The sequence below is a fragment of the Lolium perenne genome, chromosome 7, assembly GCF_019359855.2.
Source record: "Lolium perenne isolate Kyuss_39 chromosome 7, Kyuss_2.0, whole genome shotgun sequence".
In the NCBI taxonomy this organism is placed as follows: domain Eukaryota; kingdom Viridiplantae; phylum Streptophyta; class Magnoliopsida; order Poales; family Poaceae; genus Lolium; species Lolium perenne.
The window spans coordinates 105,535,338-105,558,831 of NC_067250.2; the positions used below are offsets into that span (position 1 = coordinate 105,535,338).

A 23,494-nucleotide genomic window follows, 5' to 3' on the forward strand; every position below is an offset into this window, starting at 1 on the left:
CCTCTCGCATGGTTGCTGGCTTGCCCGGCCATCGTGGTCCACTGCTCCCGGCCGCTGCCGGTTGTCACCGTGCTCTTCTGGTGACCAAAAACGTGCGGCGCCGCCACAATAGTGCCTCCCTAATGTACCATATGTCATCCGATTTTTAGTAATCAGCCGGATAACTCATTTCTTATTAGTCCGTGAAACGGTGAAATATTTTCCCTCCAACTAATTGTACAAATGTGTTTGGCAATTGGTTGAGTGAGATTGATAATGATACAAAGTCGTGAATTTGAGTTGGAACCTCTGCTATTTTAAGGTCTTTATGAAAATGCAAAAATGATGCAATCTTGAAAAAAGAAGTGCTCATTTTCTACCGGTTATCCATATAGCTATTCATTGGATCCACGAATGGTCTTTCCTGCTGCCGGGGAGCAATGGTCACATATGGATTTTGGATTATGGATGCACCCGTCTGGAGATGATTGGAGGAGATATCTTCAACTAGGGTAGCCGGTGGTTTACTAGACGAATACAAGATGTATAGGTGATTTGTTTTCTTATTTTTCCGCTGGCCGATATATGTATTCATCCTTTATGATCCTTGAACTGTAAACTCCAAGACTAATAATTTTGTAATAAAAAAAAATGCGACTTGGGGGTAAGAAGCCCTCCAAGCAATTCAATAGATGATATTTGGTGTGTACATCGAGAGAGCGGGCGCTAGCACTCGAACTCACGATCTCGCGGGTCACTGCAGGTATCAGCACCCGGCAACCATCCGGGCTATGCCTCGGTTCACACTAATAATATTTGGTGTGTACACTAATAATTTTGTAATAGCTATGTGCATCCATTGATGTATAGGCTGGGGTTTTCTCCTCATATCGAGAGAAAAAAATAGTCAGTGAAACGGTGAAAGAATTTGCCTCACGTTCCACCGATTGTGCTGTTTTTTTTATTTTAACTCAACCGACACTCACGTTTGTGATGGTTTGGTCAATCTTCAACCCTCCTTGTGAGCTTTGTATACGCCAAGTTGTTCATTGATTTTCTTGCCATAGTGGCTATTGTGTTTTTATTCTAAGCAAAAAAGATCTGCATCATACTCCATCCGTTCTTAAATAAGTGGATATCTAGCCTCAAACTTTGTTAATGAAAGAGTGTATTTCTATTTCTAATGCACATTTAATTAGCAAAAATTATTTTTCTCTCATCGCACGGAAATTAAAACCAATAATATTCAGCACATGTTATCTTAATTTTATACATGTACTTAGCCTATTGGAGGTAAAATAATTAAAGATAGATGTTAGTTACATCTTCCCAATGCAATTTTTCGCTCCTTTAACTAATTTATCTTAAAAATTCTGTACGTCTACTTATTTATGGACGGAGGGAGAATTTCCTTAACTATCACGTCTTCTCACTTTGCCGTCCCCGACCTCTAGCCTAGGTTTTTTCACCATTAAACTAGTGGATTCCATCAGGCGGACGCTAACCTCTAGCGAAATGAGCACGAGCGACTTTCACCGTACGTATCAACACACTGCGTACCAATTAGTCTAACAGCGAAAAAGGCCGGTGCAGTGACGATAGTCAGATAGATTCAGTGAAATTTCTTCAAGCAAAAGGACACCTACTAGCATGCGCCCTAGCCGTGTCTACATCAGACAGGAAAAGCCATATCGGTGACATGGGGCCACAGCTCAAACCGTATTGCTTGCCCTCACGTTATCCCCAGATGCTTACTCTCACAATAAACATAAACACCATTTTGATGAAAGCACAATACTTATGCACAGAATTATCCAGGAGTACAGTAGCGTACAAGCGATAACAATTTAGCCACATCCAAATAGCGTGTGGCATACACGCATGGCGTGGGGAAGCAAATGTGTAAGTTACATCAAGCATTCTGTTGCAGCTTCGCATCTTCGCTGATCATACCACAGCAACGATGGAGCCTTATCGACTACATATGAAAGTTCTAGCGTACAAGATTATTTCCATGAGGAATGCTGATCAGAGTCTACTCCTCTGAGGCGTTAATGGCAGACACGGTGGAGACCATGGAATCGACACCACACTTGTTGCGGACGTTCGAGCCCTTGCAGATCTTGTAGTACCCTTGCTCCCCCCAGTTTTCTCCCCACGAGTTCTTGATGATCCAGTAGGGCTTGTTCTTCAGGCGGGATGGCGCAAAACCAGCAGCCCCATAACCAACTAGAAGAACACCGTGGTCAAGGTTCCTGCCACAAATGTATGGGCATGATACTCCACCGACATAAGTCTGCATGTACGCGGCGTTGATCCCGACTGCAGGAGAAAAAAAACATGCATCAGAGATTTCATTGTTCACAGCGCTTGTTCCGTGTATTAAATACAGATATCTGACTTGGAAACTCTGTATGAAGACGGTTATACTTACTTGCCAGTGGTCCATGTTTGAGAAGGTTAGCTGCAATCTGTTCTTCATCAACAGAGACAACAGTGTAGTTCTTAACTGAAGCAACAATCTTGGACTTGTCAAATTTGCAGGTACCATCCTTCCCAGTGTAAGGGTAATCCTTCTCACGCTCAAGGCCACCAGATTTCAGAAGATAGCTGAAGGCTGAAGTCATCAACCCACCATTGCATCCCGCGTCACATGAATCAGGTTCTGAACTGTCACACTGAAGGATCACAACAAGAGTGCATCACATAAGTTGAGGCACCCAATGAGGTAAAAAAGGGAGCAGTAGCAGCAATACTCAGCATTGATTACAGAAAATATAACTTCTTGTATGAACATTTGTTGCATTTAGAAATTCCTAGTTGATGAGATGGCAGAACTGTCAAATGAAAAAGGCAGAAACAGCACCACATCTGCATACTATTTTTTCCAGAGTACAGTTTCATTTTCATGTACCAACTGTTCTTGCTGTGAGAAAATAGGAAACTTGAGAAGAAAAAAAAAAGCAACATATACCATTCACTAAGGAAACATCACACGTAAAATGCCCTTACAGAAAATTTGGATGCCTCCCATGGTCAGACTGCATAAGAGTAAAACGGAGCTACTGTTCCTTCATAGTTAGCAAACTAGCAATAAGAGATAGCCATTCTTAAACTCAGTCCCAAAAAATCTTCCTTCTATGTATTACATATGGGATTCCATGTATTACATATGGGATTGCTAGTTCTCAGCTAGCTGAGAACGAACTTCGTGCTCAGTCAAGTCTTACACCATTCGATTTGCATCGTGATTTATGCTAGTCATGAATTGCAACATAAGTTGCAACTGGACTTTGATGATATCATCTGACTGAGAACAAAGTTAGTTCTCAATCGAAATAGTCACACCCATTACATATACGTATTGGAGTCATAGACCAAACATTAGGGACTACCCAAGAACACAGCCTATGCAAGGATTATATTTGTGATTTGCCTTATTGGTTGAACTACAGAATATCCATGCACCAAGTTAAAGCGTTGTCCAGTTCACTGTGTTAAGACAGAAATTACCTAACAACTTAATCCCAATCACACAATATTATCCGGTGGTTATTCTGTAGCTTAAAGTCAATACTCTCAAAAGTGGGCGATTCTATATTTGGTGCGGTGCCCAATCAGAAACGATAACTTGGACAATGACACCACCAACTGACAAAACGTAGTGAACTAGTGATTCTACGCCACAAAAGTCCAACATATCTTAACATATCAACCAATCACAAGAAAGATAGCATGTCACGCAAGAAAGGAAGGAAAAAAAGCCTCACCTCATGATCGCAGTCGACGAACTGCTGCTCGGAGAGCACCTCCATCTTGCCCGTCGCTAGGTAGTTGGCTCCCTCCAGCGCCCCGGACGCGCTGAACGACCAGCACGACCCGCACGAACCCTGCGAAAATCAAGGAAAAGAAGGTCAGGGTCGGGGGCGAAATCAGACCTAGAGACGTTTGACCAGGGAATCAGGGGGGATCAGTTATCGATCGGAAAAAAAAGTCAATGGAGGCAGGCGGACCTGGTTCTTGACGGGGCCGACGGCGCCGTGGTCCCTCCAGTCGAAGTCCTCGGGGAGGCCGTCGGTGGGCAGGACGGGCGCGTCGTGGGCCGAGTCGCCCATCTCCTTGAGGAACGAGCGGCGCGACGTCTTGAGGCCGAGGAAGGTCTGGCGGAACTCGGCAGGGGTGAGGTCGGAGAACTTGGTGACCCCATGCTCGGCGGACGGGTCGAGCAGCTGGTGCCGGCGCGCGCGGCGCAGGTTCGCCTTGAACACGGACAGCCGGTGCGCGTGCTCCTCCGCGTCCTTGTACGTCTTCCCGAACCGCTGCACGAAGCTGACGAAGTGCGAGTCCAGCTCCAGGTCGTTGTCGCCGGCATCGGCGTTGCCGACGACCTGCCGGATCAGGGGCTCCTCATCGCCCGCGGCAGCCGTTGCCGCCGCCGACGAGAGGAGGAGGAGGCCGAGGAGGAAGAGGAGAGGGGCGACGAGGCGACGATCCATCGGCGGATTTCTTGCTTTTCCCCCTTTCTCTTGCTTGTTTCGATGGGTTAGCTTTGCTTCGGTTTCTTGGCCACCTCCGCTACCCGTAGCTTTATACTCCGTAGGAAGTTGTTAAAAGAAAGATATTTTTGGTCTAGACTCTCAAATTTTCGGTTTAGACCCTAAGGCGTGAGGATATTTGCAAACGGCCCCTCTTTATGTGGAAGCTCATATGTTCGTTTCAACTTCAAATTGCATCGAACTTTGAATTATAATGGTTTCTCTAATTTTCCCAAGGTTCCTGCACACCAATGCATCTCTTGCAACTATCAATAGTTTTGTCCAAGAGTACTTAGTTGATTATAAAAAGCTCGCATTTCTATAATGATGATTTGTCCAATTTTGTCGGTGGTGCTTGCAACGGAAGGAGCACGGGTGCATCCCCACCCGTAGCTTCGAGAAACTTTGATCCCGCCCTAGATCATCCCACCTCAACAAACTAGGCGTGTAAATGGATAGGATAATTTCGATATCGAAATTGGCCCCGAGTTTGTTTTAAGTTATTCATATCCAATCTTTATAAAAAAATACGGCAAGGATATCCAATTTCGACGTGGTGCTCCGGTATAGCAAATAGCAAATGGTAAACCAGATAATCCGATTTTTAAGTCAAAAGCCAAGATCAATCTCACATTGTTAGTACTTATAGAGTTACTGAATTGGAGGAGGGAGAGATCCCTCTCCTCTTCCCTTTCCAATTAATGGTTGGCCCCGCGTGCCCCATGGGCCGGCTGGCCGAGTAGGAGGGAGGGACTCCTCCCTCTTCCACTCGGATTGGAGGTGGGGGAGAAGATCCATCCCCTCTCCCCTTTCCAATTTCATTGGGAACATTCAAATTGGGTCCAATTTGAGTTAAAAAGGTTTGACCATGAGACCAATTAGGATTCGGAGATCCTACGGCCTCATGGATCACGAGCCTTTATATACAGGAGTCCCGGGGTAGCCAAGATATAAATTCCACGCATCCCGGAGCTCCCCACCGCCTGCACCACCCGTGCCACCGGCCAACGCTGCTGCCGCCGGGCCGTGGCCGCTGCCGCGCCGCCGGTGATCCCCATCGGAACCCTATGATTTCCGGTGATCTCCATCAAGACCATCCAGGCGAAGCCCTGGTGGCAAAATATAAGGTTGACGAATCGATCTCTCTACTTCGACTCCAACTCGCTGGAACGAGGAGTCGACCCATCAAGCCGTACGTGTGCAACACCTCAGAGCCGCCGCACAATCGTGATCGTCAATACAGGACGGATCGTGATCGTCTACATCGACGCCAATCATCAAAGCTTCCATATCAATTTACTTCGGCTAGTAAATCAAGTTACCGCATCGTTACATGCATCTCCTAGATATGATCTTGGTCGTTTATTCGTTTATGCGTAGAATTTTTTTTGTTTTCTATGCTACAAATCCCTACAAGAACTAGGTAGATACAGATCCACCTCGCTAACATTTTAATCATCGTCACCATAACCCAATGAAGACCGAATAAATATATATTGAATCTGCTCCAAAACATTACTACATCTGCACTAAGCAAACTAATGGATATAACTTATTAATAAAACATAGATAAAAATCACAATATAATCCAATTTTGCCAACAAAAATAGCGGTATTTACAGTAGATATGTGATGTAAATATAAGGTAAAGAGGGAAAAGAAATTTCCTACCAAACCTTACTTTCTTATGAGTTTTAAATTACATAAAAAAGAAATTTTGAAAAGGTTGGAGGGAAAACACACACATTATACTTGGAATAGCAAGTGCTATATAGGTAGGTATGATAGACATTGGATTTGAGTTGAACTTGGAAACAAGTCTATGCTTGTGTAAGAATTCAAATCTTTTAGCTAGCAAGAGGTCTAAAAGCATGCAGTAGTATCCATAGACTATTCATTCATCATCAATCAATGATACTTAAAATTAAACATCTACGTATACTAGCAAGAACTAGCACCGAATAAGGCACATAACAAATCATCACTCAGTAGAGCATGTGAAACTAGAAATACAATACACAAAATAAATTTTACCTTTTAAGCATTCGTCCTTTTCTTTTATAAGCCTGCAACTTATTTGTTACTTTGAACATTCATAGAAAAAGAGTTTAGTCCAGTAGCTCATGAATATACATTATAAACACTCAATATGATGATCCTCTCATAAAACAAAACAAAACTAGAAACAAATAAAATAAGCACAATTCAAGTTTTTTGCAAAAATTCTATATTCCTCAAAAAACAGAGTTTAGAGGTGCTCAAACCAGGATTTTTTTAATGAGTCCAGTGGGGTATCATGGGCATACCAAATATTATGATATTAATCATACTTGAATCATCATAGTGTGACATTCCTCCATTCCCCGTAAAAAAACTTCAACACAAATTTCCTGCCCATTCTTTTTTATATGGGGTGATGTTAGAGGTACAAAGAAATCATGCTTGCTGCCATTTTACTCAAGAATAAAATTATATGTTCATGACCCAGAGATAAAATTATGTTCTAATCATTCTAGTATATCAAAAGATCCAAGTAAAAATAATTTTTACACTCATTAGATGGATTAAATAAAGTAAGGCAGAATCTATCCAGAATTTTTGCTGCAGTAAAACTGATTTTTTGGCACGACTTAGACACATTAGAAAATTAATCAAATTTACGTTCATATAGAGGTTGAAAAGTTACATCTACTGTGATTTTATCAAGATTTAAGGAGTTACAAAAATACAAAATCGTGCACTAAAAAGTGCAGCGCAGAAATCAGCAACTCCATATGCATTGGGACGAACGTGCTCTTCTGAAAATTTATCTGCAAGCCTGTAAATTCCGAAAAAGCGTGTAGAATCTGCTTTGCTAGAAATGCTTGCTGAACAGACCCGTGGATAATAAGCAGTGTGTCGTCAGCATATTGCAAAGCAGGGAAGGGTGATCCTTGCTGAATTGGGTGTCCCAAGAAACCAGATTCATAAGCTCTCCTGAACATCTGCTGTATAATATCTGCAATAATGATAAAGATGTATGGAGATAGTGGGTCTCCCTGCCTGACACCTCTCTGGATGTTAAATTTCTGGCCACATTGTCCGTTGATTACCATTTGTGCTTGTGAAGTTGTCAGCAATTCTTTTACCCAGGAAATCCATTTAGGTGGGAAACCTCTAGTTGACATAGTATGCAAAATCGCCTCCCAATGTATTGAATCAAAAGCCTTCTGAAAATCAAGCTTAAGAACAATAATAGGTTTCATCATCTTGTTTCCTGACTGGATCATTTCTATTGCAGCCGCAAAATTCTCCACGATCGAACGCTCCTTGATGAAGCCAGACTGCATGGAGTCCACCAGTGTCTTGATTTTCAATTGCAATCTGTTTGCCATTACCTTTGCAATTAATTTTGGTATAGAGTGCTGCAGAGAAATGGGTCGGTAATCCTTGATCTGTTGAGGGTCTTCAGTTTTAGGTAGCAGTGCAATATGGGCTACATTTACACCAAATAGGTCCACAGTTTGATCGTGCCAAGCTTTAAATAAGGCCATTAAATCCAGCTTTAGATCTTGCAGATAGAACTTGTAAAATTCATTTGTGAAACCATCCGACCCTGGGGTTCTGTTAGATGGTGCTTGTTGTATGGCTGTCTGAATTTCCTCCCAAGTAAACTGACAGGCAAGTGACTGCAGCTGCTCCGATTGATCGTCATATAAAGTGGTCAAAATAATATTTGGTGACCAAGTTCTACTCTCAGAGAAAATGTCTGCAAAGTAGTCAGTAGCTATCTTGAGCTTGTCATGATCTTTGAAAAATTCATGTCCGTTGTGTGAGAGGAACCTAAGTTTGTTTTTCCTGAACCTGTATGTAGCCATAGTGTGAAAAAAATTAGTGTTCTCATCCCCCGGTTTACACCATTTCACTTTGGCTCTCCATTTCCAGTGTTGTGCCTCTGCGATGCATAATTGTTTGCTCTTGACTTGGCATAGGAACCTTAAGACGAACTCCATAGTGGTTAGCGTTCTCCATTCTTCGACAGCGTCTAGAAATTTAATAGCATGGTTTACATTTTAGAGAATAGTCATGAGTGATTTCTTCTTCCTGGTCCATTGTCTTGTCGCTGCCCAGATAGAACGCAACCTGAAATTAAGCTTTGACACAGGGGCCATTTCTCTGGTTCCCTTTATGAGTATATTTCTTGTAATTTGAACCAAGTCAATGCAAGCAAACCAGTGATCATCTGAAAGGATCGTATGCCGCACCTAGAGGGGGGTGAATAGGTGCTAACCAATTTTTAGTTCTTTTTCAATTTAGGCTTGACACAAAGGTAAATTCTCTAGATATGCAACTAAGTGAATTTACCTATATGACAAGGCAAACAACTAAGCAAGATATAGCTACGCAATATAAGAGATAGAATAGGATAGAGGTAACCGAGAGTGGAGCACGCGATGACACGGAGATGATTACCGTAGTTCCCTTCCTTTGCAAGAAGGTACATCTACGTTTGGAGGAGTGTGGTTGCTACGAAAGCCAAACCAACAGCCACGAAGGCTTCACTCAGATCTCCGGTGAGCAACGCCACGAAGGCCTAGCCCACTTCCACTAAGGGATTTCCTCGAGGCGAAAACCGGGCCTTTACAAGGTTCTTGGGGCACACATCCACAACTGAATTGGAGGCTCCCAAATCTGTAACAATACAACAATCAACAACAACACATCAACACAAATCAACTAGGGAACCAAATAGGAACACTAGCATGAGATCCCTCAAACAAGAGAGGGGGAAATGAGAAACGCTTCGGTGAGGATGTAGATCGGGGTCTTCTCCTTCGAATCTCCAAAGATCAAGAGATTTGGTTGGGGGAGGAAGGAGATCTTGCAAATCTTGTGTTCTTGAGGTGGCTCTAATGGAGGTGAGGCTTGGCAGATTTCTTGTGCAATGATTGAGCAAGCCTCCTCAGAAATCGAGCCGTTGCAGCTTCCGGGGGCGGATATTCCGGCCTAAGTAAGGGCCGGATAATCCGCCCCCGGATAATCCGGCCTCAGGGACAAAAACATGACAATGTCCGGCCAAATGTCCGGCCACTATCCAGACTTGTTTTTCTTCAAGTCCTTAGCCAAAATCGAGGGGCCCGGATATTTCCGAAATGTCCGGCCCGGATATTCCGGCCTTGGGACAAAACCGGGACAATATCCGGGCAAATGTCCGGCCCCTATACTGACTTGTTTTTCTTCAAATCCTTAGCCGAAAACTGGGGGCCGGATATTTCCAAAATATCCGGCCCAGATTATCCGGTCTGATGAACTTTTTGCTGCTTCTTTTTGACAGAACAGACCACATCCAACACACATAAAAATGTATCTATATAATCCCTGTACCACTTAAACAAACATTAGTGTATCATATACATTGACATCAAACACACAAAATATAATGTGAGAGATGTTCTTTCATCATCATATCTAAAGATCTTTGATTTATTCAGTGGGATATCGTTGTCCAGTAGAAGGGGTTTATGATCAGATGTAGGCCGTCCCAAAGTCCTGCATGCAGAGTGTAGGAATTTTTGGCCCCATTGTATGTTCACAATCACTCTGTCTAATTTGACTAAAGTTGGATCCCTTCTCATGTTAGGCGTACTAGTTGAATGCCCGTGCGTTGCTACGGTCTTTTATTAAAAGTTTACCCATCACATATGTAACAAACTAAACTATATGATGTTGCATGCGAGCTTTTTTTACCCTTTCAACACATCCCATCCGAGCATTTGGCTGTGCATTCTATCAGCAACAACATGACATGCACAAGTGAACACACGCCAATATAAATTTGAAACTCATATTCAACGTGCATAGAAAAAGTGTATGTTACGTGATCTTATGAGTTCCGTCCCATCTTGATTGATATTTACACTAAAAAAGAGCACATCTATTGGATAAACTAAAAAAATGTGAGGAAGAAATGGAGAGAAAAAATTATCATGAGTAAGATTAGCATATAGCAAGTGCAATACTAATTTATAAAATGATGACTATATAATTCTTGTAGATAGATAATTCTCCGACAATTTTCAATATGATTTTAAATAGGACTATAACACTATGACAGTTAATTATATAATTCATTGATTCATGTGATCAGATAAAAATAGGCACATTAGTTGCATGTAGGAGAAATTCTCCCAAGGAGAAACCACACAAGGAAAAACACCATGTTTTGCATGTTAAGTTTGGTAGAATGTCAAGTGAAATTCTGCCAAGGAAAAAACATACAAGGGTAAACAAATTCATGAACTAAAACGTATTGCTGATTCTTATGCTCCAACCATATGTAGGAGACATGATAAGACATCCATATATTATGACTAAAGAATATTGCTGATTCTGAATACTGAGCTTAGGGCATCTCCAACCACGCGACCCAAACGGACGCGCTGGGCCGTCCGGTTTGGGCCGTTTGGGTGGCCAAGCGGACACGCGGACAGCGGCCTGCGTCTGCGTGTCCGTTTGGATCGCGCGCTGCGCCCAACGCGCGGACGCAGCGCATAATCAAGGAAATAGAAAAACATTTGAAAAAATGCGAATTTAAATGAAATTTCATTGAACATATGCCCTATTTTGGGCAAATTTGTACATAGCCCTATTTTGGGCAAATAAAACTAACAAAAGAAGCCCTTATATGGGCTTTTAAATTTAAACTAATATAAAAAACCCTCTATTAGGGTTTGGTCGGCGGCGCGGTGGCCGCCGGTGCGCCGCCTAGCCCCTGTGGGCGTTGTCGGCGATGTCGTCGTCGTGGACGACGTCCCCAGGCGGCGACGCGCTGTTGTGGCTGGACCGCGCCAGGGACTCCGGCCACGGAGACCACAGGGCCTCCTCCCAGGCCGAGTGGGGGTCCGGAGCCACCCGAGGCTGCGGCGGCGCACGGAGCAGCGCCTCCTCCCTGAGGCGCTGTTGCCTCTCCTGCCATGCGCGACGCCTGGCCTCCCGGTGCCGCCGCTGCCCGCGCGGCGCCCGTCCTCCTGCCGCCGCTGCTCTGGCGGCGCTCCTCATCGGCGCGGCGCTCGGCCTCCTCCCGCCGCACCGCCTCCTCCTCCTCCCGTCGCGCCTGTTGGGCCTGGGCGTAGAGCTCCCAGCCCTCCGCCTCCTCGATCTCCCGCCGGGCCGCCTCCTTTATCTCGGAGGTGCGAATGGCCGCATGGAGGTGCGGCCATTTTGCCTCCTCCTCCGCCGCCGAGATCATCGGCGCGGCGCGGAGGTCCGGGTCCTCCTCCGAGGACTCGGGCTTCGGCTCGAGCAGGAGAGGCGGCGGTTGCGGCAATGCTGCGCCGCCGCGGGCGGCCTCTCCGATGTGGAGGCCGCCTCGGTTTCTTCCCGCAGCCCGCAGCGCCGGCGAGCGACGGTGGCTGCTGCTCGCCTCGTCGTCGTTGGCGGAAGCGAACCGTCGCTTGGCCATGGCGGCGGTTTCGCTGCGGGGAGTGGAGTGGGGACTGGAGTGGAGGGCCAGATCCCCTCCAGTCCCCATTTAATAGACTCCCTGGTCACCGACAGGTGGGCCCCAGGGAGACGAGGCGACCAGCGCCCGGACGCGAGCGCAGCGGACGGCGCGTGCCATCCGCGGCCACGCAAAGCTAGCCCAGATTTGGGCCGGGTTTGCGTCGTTCCGGACGCCGCGGCCGTCCGCTTTTGCGGTGCGTCCCCGTGCTGGGCCGCGTTTTTGTCCGGCTCGACCCATCCGGACGCGCGGGCGCGGTTTGGGTCACCCCGTTGGAGATGCCCTTACAACAGATAGATGGTCAGCTTGCAAGAGATAGATGAGCGCTCATTATAACTTCTCCAGTGTGTATTGTCACACCGTTGAGCGCTCATTCTCCTCGGTTGGGCTCATATGAAGTGGTTATTAACGGTCCCATCATCGTCTTCTCTTCTTAATGGTGGATAGTAGTAGCTGCAGAAAAAACGGTTTATGTTAGCAAAGGCACCTAAACATTCACCATCTGGTGAGAGCTAAGAAGCGAGCTCATGACTTGGTTTAAGGGCATCACTTACCAGCGCAGCTAGCATACTCCATCCGCATACGCGGTATTTCACCCATGAAGTCGGTCATCATCAAAGCATGAAATGTCTGTTTCATGGATCGGGAATCCGGGTTGTAGGGATGCCCAAGAGTCGCAATGAAGGCCATGGTTTCAGTGTATCGGTTAGCACTCGACCTACACGTGTCTGACGATGCTAAGAAGGATATCATTCCGACACACTCACTTCAAACCTTTGGCTGCATGACAAAGGGAAATATGTCACAAAAATGTTAGGATGGACACATGTAATAAATCTCGAGCTTTTTTGCTGGACAACTAATGTTGCATGTTTGCATCACTCAAACAATGCATCTATTTTCACTATTTATTTGAACGGACATATGCTGGACAAAGAATAGGTTTTTCCTAAACAGGAAAACACTATTTAGAATTCTCAAATCCATTGTAGTTGACATAACAACAAGATACCATGACAGCAGCAAAATAATTAAACATGCAGATATCTACACCCATCTTTCAGTCTGTTTTATGAAATCATAACTATTGGCATATAAGCAAGTTCTTCGTTTATTGTTGATAAAAAGTTGCCATCATGCTTAAATTCCACTCATATCCATGTTTTTTTTAGCTCCTGAACTTTGAAAAGAAAGGAGACTGATCCTATGGCCTTTATGATTAAGTTACCCTATAAACCAAATTTCGCCAAGGTGCTTCTGACTACACACTGTGCTAAACAAGGAGCATAAACAAAGGTTAGTGAGTGTATTGGTATTGCTATACTTTACAGGATAATCACTCACTAAGCAACATGTATTAACCCATTAACTTTACATTCACACATGCTTAGAGGTAATATTTTAGGTTATCAAGGGAACTGATCCTAAAGTAAGTAGAGGTTAGCAAAGGTTTGCCGTATCATAATCTTACAATTTAGGAGGGAGGTACTACAGGAAGTGCACTATTAGCTGCTCATTTAGGATCAAGTGGTAGTTACAAGTAAACTTGCCATATGTTTATAGAAAATATTTTTTATGAAGTAGATCCAAGCTAGACTTCTAACAAACACGAACAAATAGAGTTATCTTTTTTTCCTAAAACCACATGTACTATCTCATCAAAGAAGAATGTTTTTTTCATGATCTAGTTTGCTCTCAATTTCCCACTATATCATGCACAGACATTTTAGAAGCTTGGATGATATTCACCACAGATGAAAACTATGGCCTAACCGCAAAATAGAAAATATAGAATAGGTTGTGCATTGCCATGGAAAACCTTACCGCCCCCAGAAATGCATGAAAATCGGGCATTAGCACGATACAAAAAAGTGTGTACCACAAGCAAAGACCTTCATCTAAGAAGTTCCAAAATATGTGGGACACAAATTACAAAAACTTTAGGCAGGGAGAGCATATGCAGGAGCAAGACTACCATGTTAAAATGAGATAGTCAACATGTGCTGACCTGCAACTCTATTCTCCAGTAATGAGATTTCTTTATTTACCAGGTGAGGACTGAGGATCCAGGTTCAAAGATCACTTGAAACAAATATGTTGCAGTATCAGCAAGACAGCAATAACATCATTTTAGTCATCTTATAGGTGTTACTAACATGGTTCAACTGAGAGATATAATTGTGGAAGTGCTAAGTTTCAAGGTTGAAACCATATTCATTACTGTACAGATCATCCCTACTTGTTAGTTAAAGTTTTTCGTTTTTAGTTTTAGTCCACCATAGATACTTGTACTGAGCTAAACTCAACATAATATGTTTTGACCAATTTGATAGGCTTGTTGGATAGCCTAATATTCTGCATCTTGTGCTTTCAGGCGATCCAAAATATAGGCTTACTCGTTACAAAAAAAAAAAAGCAGAATGACGAAGAAGCTAACTAATTCCATATAAGCAAAATCTTAGGCCTGGCACCACTAATAGCTTACACGGTAAAGATGAATAACTGGCAGAGCAGTTTAACCAATTGATGGTCCGGTTATATATAAAACTGGTCACGGGGTAGCTTAGGATATAACTGTTATATACAAATGGACGGTTGGTCATCTCTCTTAAGATATTCTGAGGGTATCAACAAGCTTGTTCAGATAGCTTAGCCACGCATATCATAAGCAACATGAATAGCGCAATTAGCTTTCTGCCTAGCAAGATCACCAAGCTTGTTTTGAGCATCTTGGCACGTCACTCAAAGTGTGACCAGGCTGGGTGCAGAAAATGATGGAACAAATAGTTCATGGAATATACATGTTACAGGGAATTACTAAGACATGAAGGCACACATTTGAGAATAATAAGCCAAGGAAGAGTACACACAACACAGGTACACGCAAATCGATCCTATCAAAGCGAAAAAAACACGGACTTCCATTCTCATGAACCACACACAAAGGCAAAAGGGCGAACCTTCCGGATGAGCTCTGCGGTGACTTTGCCGCTGGACAGGTCGACGGAGATGCAGGTGGTCTTGGCTCACCGCACCGAATTTTTCCAAGCCCGGTAGATCCGAGTTCTGTCAACACAAAAAATCATAAGAAATTGATGAAGGCTAAATAGCAGAAAATTTTAGGGATCCACAGGCTCCGGCCAGAAAACTCTCAATGGTTCATCCAAACCTCATGGTTCCTAAATATAGGTTTTCCAGAAAAATATTCCATACAACCACTAAGCTATAAATTTTCAGTTAAAAAATTAACAAAGAATCACCAAATAAAGAGCGAACAAAGAGGGATGAATTACTCAGATTACACTCAGCAGTAACTCATCCACCTCCTTTGCAAACTGGGATATAAAAGCAAATAACATCGGTATCAAATACCAGAACAATAATCATATGCTCTGAAATAGCTATCTTTAAAAAAAAAAATCATACAAAAAAGAAGATAAAACATGCTCGCACAATGTACCCCAGATAAATTCATAGGATAAAATAGTGCGACATGGCACATCCCCCAAACTATTTCAGAGCATAGATACATCATATCAGTATAAAGCTTTGTGATCTATGGATTATAATGTTGTCATATTATTATCTGCTTAAACAACTGTAGTTGATCAGATAGAAACAAAACAATATAGCCTGGAGTTTGTACGATGTGTTAAATCAATAGATCTTGATAGTGCTATGAGCATATCAGATTGATGTATCAATGTCAGGTGGGTCTTTTTAATGTATGGTTCGCCAGTATGCACCAAAACAAAGTGCAGCACTGAATAAAGCTCAGCATGCTGTCATTTTGTATAGAACGGCTAGAAAAAAATCTGTACTACTATAAAGAGGGACAGGGGAATTTGCACACGCCTTTGAACCTACTACTGAAAACTTCCTAGACACCAAATGTACAAATAAATACACGACACCATCCTACAAGTAAATACAAGTTGCATTTCCATTATGTTCTTCTAGTAGGCAACCATGTTGAATAGACAGCTACATATTAACCTGATCTATAGGAACTCTCCACCAAGTGTCGCAGGCTTGCAAGTTGCAACTGCACACATAGGTCATGGAACACAGGAACAAGCCGACATATCCTATGAGTACACAAAGTGACAAGTACAAACCTTCTGGACGCAGGTGGTCTTGCTGGTCGTTTCCAGCTTTCCAGGCCCGATTTCTCTACGGCGCAAGAAATCAGAATAATTAGATGAGACTCTGCTAAATAGCAGCAAAATGTAAGGCTCGATGGGCTCCGGCCAGAACACTCTTATGGCCACCAGCGTGAAGTTGGACTTGTAAGCGTCGTGCGCAGGAACACGTACACGCCAGCGCCGTCGCCGCCGTGAAGCCCGAGCGCCTGATGGGAGGGAGAAAGATTGGAGGATTTGAGCCAATGGTCGTGCGGCAGTAGGAGAACAGGAGGGCTCGTACCTTTTGTATCGACGGAGCCGTGGAGGAGGTAACCAACACGAGCAGCACGATCGGCATCGGCAGTTTTTTTTTTTGAGCAGCACGATCGGCATCGGCATCGGCGCCATCGGCAGTTGACCGGCGGTTTCCAGCCGACCATGGCAGATGGGGAGGCGGCGGGGATGGAGATGGGCTAGTAGACACGGGAAACGGGGAAGGAGGCATCGGCGGCGCGGCGAGCTTGGCGGTGGAGACAGCGGGGATGGGGACGGGAGACGGGCGGCGCATCGACGGCAAGGAATCAATCACAGGAATTTGTGCATCGTTTTGGCTGTGCGGATGGAGAGGCGTGGGTGCCTGGGTCGTGCGTGACCTGCGTGGCTGTTCCATCTGATGGTTTTGTGGCAGGTTTGCTCCGGTTTTTTTTATGCTAACGTGGCGTGCGGCCGTGCGGGATGCGAGCGGTGGCGTTTTTTTTATCTGATGATTCTTCGGCGAGGTGAGAGTTTAACGTACCAACCATCTCACCACCTCTAGCCATTTAATATAGTAGAGATTTTGAGTTGCAGATTTCTATATCCATCAGCTCCATTTGGTTTATCCAATCATTGAAATTTTCCATGTCAGTCCAGAAAATATTGTTGTTGTTTTTCTCATGTGCATATCTATATATGTTGAAGTCACCTGCAAGAACCCATGGGCCTGAAACATTGTGTTGCAGAGACTTCATGTCATCGAAGAAGAGGAGTCTCTTCGAGGCATCGCAAGGTGCATACACATTTGTGACAGTAAAGACCGTCTCATCCGACGTTGATCTGACATAGACAGTTAGGGAGTGTTTATTCTTGTGGATTTCACTGACATCAAGATCCTTCTCTGACCAAGCAACCAGAATTCCACCAGTTGTCCCATCAGCAGGCTGATAGACATATCCTGTGTATTTCATCGGTAGAAATTGCCTGACCTTGAATATGTTAATCTCGGACAACTTTGTTTCTTGGATAAATATAATGTTTGCTTCAGTTTCAGATAACTTTTTAAAAATTACACCGTTCTTGTCCTCATCTCCTAGCCCTCTTGTGTTCCAGATTAGAATCTTTATTTGAGAACGAGGAGGCCCCCGAAGCATAACGAACCATGCAATGCAGTATGGGATGCAGTGTTGTGCACAGAGAAGACATAAGGAGCCACAGACAGAAGAAAAAAGAACCTGTTGGTGTTACAGGGTGCGATACAGGTGGTGGATAAAAGGGAAATGCAGTGTTGGTCTGAGGCATCACCTAGTGTGAGCATACCCAACTTTGAAGGAAAGGAAAAGTACAGGCGGTTAAATAAAAGCACCCTAACTACGCAACACCAAAAAGCAACTAGTAGAGCGTGATTAGCCATGAGAGACGGTCTTCCCGGAGCTAACTTCGGCTTCGTGATCCTTCATCGCAGCATCAACCATCTCCATGGTAATGCCACAGCAGCCGGCCAAGTCCATCAGCATCTGTCGGTTCATTTCAGGCGGGTTGGAGGTGATAGGCACACTCTGAAGTATTTGTACTTTCCAGTTAGGCGTATTTCGTTGTCCCCGAACCTACAACAAAATCTGCTCAAATGTTATGTGATTTTTCATTCATTGACTGTAATGTTTACATCTAAAATAGAGAAAATGGAGGAATGCCTAAATATAGTTTTTTCTACAGTAAAGTTGTCGTATTCAAGACTCAAACATTCAACATTAAATTCTAATAATATATGTTCGTCCAGTAAATTTTCATCTCACCGAAGCAAGGCTTTACTGAAGTGAATATATCTTTGGTACAAGCATTGCGGAATTACCTGTGTATAATGGTCATTCCATGCACCTTCCTTCAAATGCCTCTGAAAGTAAGTCATATATGTTTGAAAATTGTTTTCACAATTGCTTCACTAAACATCAAAATATGTTCTCTGTTTTACTTAGCAATACATAAGACATACAAAAATGATATATGTATGTAAAACATGCAAACGAAAACAGATAATGGTACGGAATACTGATCCATACATATATCACCAACCTTTAAAAATATGGTGTTTTATTTGTACCATTGTGAATCATCTTTACTGTTACAAAGATTAGTTGGTACCAGTGCCTTCACTCTTATAGATTACCTATTAAGTTAGTCAAGAAATTAATTATTTTATTATCATACATTCTACATTGTAGATAGATGCATCACTAATCTTTTGATCAGTTTAGTTAACTACAATGACACAACAAACTGAACTGCTCATGTAACGAAAAGATTTCAGGAATGTACACACATTTGACTTCCGTTGCAACACAAACAGGAACAGTTGCCCAGGCAACTGACCTACATCGTCCAACAAGATAAGAAGTGCAAAGCTCCGACGGCTAAGAGAAGAAGAGGACGAGCAGGACATACCGAATCAGACTTCGTTTAGTCTATTTCTTCAGAGGGCAAAGAAATCATCATTCTGCAGTCGATTACTTCAGAGGGCAAAGAAAAAAAATCAGTCTTCAATCAGTTGGTTAGGTCGGCGAATTTTGATGGGTTTTGTAGTTAGCTCATTTATATACTATAAAATAGTAGTACCACCTAATCATTCTCTTGTGTGTGGATTGACCCAATCTTTCATCAATATCCTATACAAGTCTGTTGCAAACATCAACAACACTCTGGTAGAACTATGCAATGGACTTCTTCAAATTGAAGCCACATTTCAGGCGTGCCGCCGTGCCAAACCATGCTAGTAACCGTAACCAGGAACAAAACATTGTAATGGGTAGTGCAACAAACACTGTTCATCGGTATGCATCCTTTATATATAGTAACAATTGTATCATAAAAAAGATTCAATAGTTAAAAATTAATTCTTGAGCAATTACTGGTGTAAAGCTATTTTCAATTTTTTTTGGAGATGATCAATATAAGTAGTTCTATTTTTTCTAATGAAATAGACGATGAATAGTGAAGTGTTTTGTTTCATGTAGTTATTGTAAGAGAACCTCAAAGATACTTCTAGGGACATAGTTACCCTTTAAAAGTAATTGCTAAAGAATCGCCGCTAAACAATTATTGATTCTCTGTTGAAGGACCACTATTGAAAAAATACCGTAAAAACTTCACCGTTTCATAATTATCATCCAAAAAATATTAGTGAAGAATTTTGTTAAAAATTATTGTCTAAAATTTAAGGAGGATAAAATACTGCAGCAGATCGGCAACTACTAGATGTTCACACATGCACTGTTCATGCACATGAACAGGTGCCCCGATAAATGATGATGGATAATTATCATCAAAAAGTATTAGCAAAGAATTGTGTTAAAAATTACGTTCAAAAATTTACCATATAATTTTTTTTAGTAACAAACTAGAACGCATTGTTCACACGGGTAGTGTTCATGCACATGAAATAGTGCCCTCATTGTTGAGGTGCCTCTGAATTCTATGACCTTAATATAAAGTAATAACGGTTCATGCATCGTAAATAATCTATGGTTGAAAATGTAATATTAAATTAATTGTTGAGCAATTACTGGCAAAAGATTATTGTTGCAAACTTACCAGAGACGATCAATAGAAGAAGGTAGTAGCTGTATTTTTCTCGAATAATAGACATGGCCAATAGTGGAATGTTTTGTTTCATGTAGTTATTGTAAGAGAATCCAAAGCTACTACGGAAGAACATAGTTACATTAAAAATTTACAATTTAAGAATTACCGCTAAACAATTACTATTCATTCTCTGTTGAAGGACCACTGTTGAAAAATTATGGTCAAACATTCATTCCTGGATAATTATCCTCAAAAAGCTATTAGTAAAGAATTGTGCTAAATAGTTACGGTTAAAAATTTACCGCGAAAAGTGACGGAGCTTACTGTTCACAATAAAGGCATATCCAGTGGCCCGACGCAGATGGACCCAAAATGACCGGTTTCATCTACTAGGTGGCGTGGCGTTCCTACTTCCCGCTTGGCCACGAGCTGGATGCCAATTCCTAGCTTCCCTACTTTTTCAGCCATCACCCAAGCCCCTTTTTGTGCAATCCCTTCCCCTAGTAGCACATAACTAGATTTAGATGTGCGCCTTGGCGCACGATCCTGTGAAATCCGCACAGAATTACAGTAGTAATGATAAAAAATCAGGTAGGTAAATTGTAATGCATTTTTCAATTTTTGCAAAATAAAGTCAATTTGATGAAATTATGATTTTTTTTTAACAAAGCCAGCCTCGAAAGGCCTAGATCATAGATTAAAAGCGGTGGGTACATAAATTAGAACGATGCCCTTCAGCATCTCTTGTCCTGGGAAACCTAAAATTGAAGTAAAGGCACCAAAATTTACAAAAATGACCCTATCAATAAAATAGGGAAAGCAATCAAGTGCTCGGACTCCTTCTGCACCGCACGCCGGTGACCTCAAGACGCAGAGCGCCGAGATCAGAGAAGAAGCAGCTCGGGGTGTTCTCAATTCCGACGAAGAATCAACCGCGCCGGCCATCTCTACAGCTCCGGGGACGAACCACTTGGAGGAGAAGCGATGTCAACCTCTAGCGCAGGGTTGATGAGGGCCTCCAAAGGAGGTTGAGCCCCTAGACGAGGGCCGCCAACCAGCCATGGAAAACAGGGGCGAGGCAGAAGTATATAAGTGCAAGAAAATAGTTGCTTCAGCATTGATCCTCACTAAAAACTTACAGAAAAATCTTGGATTTGAATAACAGGAGCACACACTGATATGAAATCTTGGATTTGAATAATAGGAGGTCTAAAATTATATAACTCAGGCCATTTGCACACTCGTCTTATTTTGCACAGTACAAAAGAATGTAACTATTAACCTGTTTCTCAGGGGAATAAACAAATATAGATGAAATTTTTAACATGAATAGAATAAAATTGAGACATGCATGCGAACCATATGTTCAACATTTTAGTGCTGAACGGGAGTAAGAGAAGATATGAGTAAAACTTAAAATGAACCCAACACTCATAAGAAGGCAACATTTTATGAGAGCACTGCTTTTCCCATAAGGTTCTATGTAAAGCTATAAATGGCTATGCACCTGCCACTTTTCCGAAGAATGCATTTTCTACAACCCGAGTCATACTCATGCTACAGACGGAGCTACAAACCCGCAAACATCACACGAATTACTGCACCAATATGCACCATATCTCTTCCAGTGGACCAGTCATCAAACTAAAAAATCATTTGGATGCCGAATGCCAAAGCTTTGAAAGAGAAAATGAACTTGGATTAAGAAATAGCGTTCGGATGAAAAGAACAGAGTAATTAGTAATATAATACTAGAAGATCTTAAATATCATGTATTAGTTTTCATGTAGTTGGAACACATGTAGAGGAACCAAAGCTTCTAAGTTGATTTACCTCAAGCTACCTTAGCCCTTGTATTTGCCATCAGAGTAAACTTGAGTCTCTAGGGTCCAACCAGGTCATCACATAATAAAAATTGAAATTCCAGTGTCCAACTCCTCACTGCATAAAACCTGAAGCGCTCACACCCAAACGGCATGTTCGACCTGTACATGGTCCATAGTAACAAAATCACTTCAGAGCCGCAATGACATAGGGAAGAGTTGAACCAATTTATAGCCAACACATGAAAATTTACCATGCAAACACTATGACGTGGGCATTACCCTTCGAATAACCGACGTTACCCTATCCTGTATTGACCAACTGGAGGCCCATGAAGACACCCGAAGGCTAGATGGGCCACTAGGTCGGCGCACCAGAAGATCCCTTGACGAGCAAGACAAGGAAGCGAACAAACAAGGAAAGATTGGATCTAAACTACTGTAAATCTAGTCGTATTCGGTTAGACCTCTTGAGACCTGGCCTCCTATATAAAGGGCAGGAGAGGGGTGATACGTCTCCAACGTATCTATAATTTCCGATGTTCCATGCTTGTTTTATGACAATACCAACATGTTTTGTTCACACTTTATATCATTTTCATGCATTTTCCGGAACTAACCTATTAACAAGATGCCACAGTGCCAGTTCCTGTTTTCTGCTGTTTTTGGTTCCAGAAAGGCTGTTCGGGCAATATTCTCGGAATTGGACGAAATCAACGCCAAACCTCCTATTTTTCCCGGAAGCGTCCAGAACACCGAAGAAGAGTCGGAGAGGGGCCAGGGGGCCACCACACCACATGGCGGCGCGGGCCAGGCCTAGGCCGCGCCGGCCTAGGGTGTGGCGGCCCTGTGTGCCCCCGCGCCGCCTCTTCGCCTATAAAAGCCCTTTCGACCTAAAAACGCAGTACGAATTGACGAAACTCCAGAAAGACTCCAGGGGCGCCGCCACCGTCGCGAAACTCCAATTCGGGGGACAGAACTCTCTGTTCCGGCACCCTGCCGGACGGGGAATTGCCCCCGGAGCCATCTCCACCGCCGTCTTCACCGCCATCTTCACCGCCATCGCTGCTTCCATGATGAGGAGGGAGTAATCCACCTCCGAGGCTGAGGGCTCCGCTGTAGCTATGTGGTTCATCTCTCTCCCATGTACCTCAATACAATAATCTCATGAGCTGCTTTACATGATTGAGATTCATATGAGTTTGTATCACAATTTATCTATGTGCTACTCTAGCAAAGTTATTAAAGTAGTTCTATTCCTCCTGCACGTGTGTAAAGGTGACAGTGTGTGCACCGTGTTAGTACTTGGTTTATGCTATGATCATGATCTCTTGTAGATTGCGAAGTTAACTATTGCTATGATAATATTGATGTGATCTATTCCTCCTACATATGCATGAAGGTGACAGTGTGCATGCTATGTTAGTACTTGGTTTAGTCTGTTGATCTATCTTACACTATAAGGTTACTTAAATATGAGCATTATTGTGGAGCTTGTTAACTCCGGCATTGAGGGTTCGTGTAATCCTACGCAATGTGTTCATCATCCAACAAAAGTGTAGAGTATGCATTTATCTATTCTGTTATGTGATCAATGTTGAGAGTGTCCACTAGTGAAAGTGTAATCCCTAGACCTTGTTCCTAAATACTGCTGCGTTACTACTGCTTGTTTACTGTTTTACTGTGTTACTACTGCTGCAATACTACCACCATCAACTA

At 43.0% G+C, this 23,494-nt stretch overlaps 2 protein-coding genes across 3 annotated transcripts; both read right to left on the minus strand.

Annotated features, from left to right (window-relative positions):
• Positions 1-1,757: 1,757 nt before the first annotated feature.
• LOC127316416 (cysteine proteinase 1) lies at positions 1,758-4,553 on the minus strand. Its single transcript, XM_051346803.2, has 4 exons — positions 3,993-4,553; positions 3,750-3,869; positions 2,414-2,657; positions 1,758-2,301 (listed from the first exon to the last, which is right to left on the minus strand). The coding sequence occupies exons 1-4, from the start codon at positions 4,473-4,475 to the stop codon at positions 2,015-2,017; spliced, it is 1,134 nt and encodes a 377-aa protein (XP_051202763.1). The 5' UTR covers positions 4,476-4,553; the 3' UTR covers positions 1,758-2,014.
• Positions 4,554-12,300: 7,747 nt separating this feature from the next.
• LOC127316415 (uncharacterized) lies at positions 12,301-16,817 on the minus strand. 2 transcript variants are annotated; one of them, XM_051346801.2, is made up of 7 exons: positions 16,420-16,817; positions 16,311-16,345; positions 16,113-16,167; positions 14,955-15,060; positions 14,003-14,076; positions 12,549-12,774; positions 12,301-12,447 (listed from the first exon to the last, which is right to left on the minus strand). In XM_051346801.2, exons 1-5 carry the CDS (start codon positions 16,786-16,788, stop codon positions 14,039-14,041), a joined length of 603 nt encoding a protein of 200 aa, XP_051202761.1. In that variant the 5' UTR covers positions 16,789-16,817; the 3' UTR covers positions 12,301-12,447; positions 12,549-12,774; positions 14,003-14,038. The 2 variants fall into 2 exon arrangements, with proteins under 2 accessions (XP_051202761.1, XP_051202762.1); XM_051346802.2 differs by lacking the exon at positions 14,003-14,076 and having other exon boundaries at positions 16,420-16,815.
• Between the last annotated feature and the right edge of the window lie 6,677 nt (positions 16,818-23,494).

Coding starts and splice junctions, on each gene's coding strand:
- LOC127316415 (XM_051346801.2), bottom strand. CDS start 16,788: ATGGAACAGCCACGCAGGTCACGCACGACCCAGGCACCCACGCCTCTC. Junction 15,061..16,112: donor AGACCACCTGCGTCCAGAAG/GTTTGTACTTGT, acceptor TTGTGTTGACAG/AACTCGGATCTACCGGGCTT. Junction 14,077..14,954: donor CCGCAGAGCTCATCCGGAAG/GTTCGCCCTTTT, acceptor ATTTGTTTCAAG/TGATCTTTGAACCTGGATCC.
- LOC127316416 (XM_051346803.2), bottom strand. CDS start 4,475: ATGGATCGTCGCCTCGTCGCCCCTCTCCTCTTCCTCCTCGGCCTCCTC. Junction 3,870..3,992: donor TCGGCCCCGTCAAGAACCAG/GTCCGCCTGCCT, acceptor TGATTTTCGCAG/GGTTCGTGCGGGTCGTGCTG. Junction 2,302..2,413: donor CAAACATGGACCACTGGCAA/GTAAGTATAACC, acceptor TTTCTCCTGCAG/TCGGGATCAACGCCGCGTAC.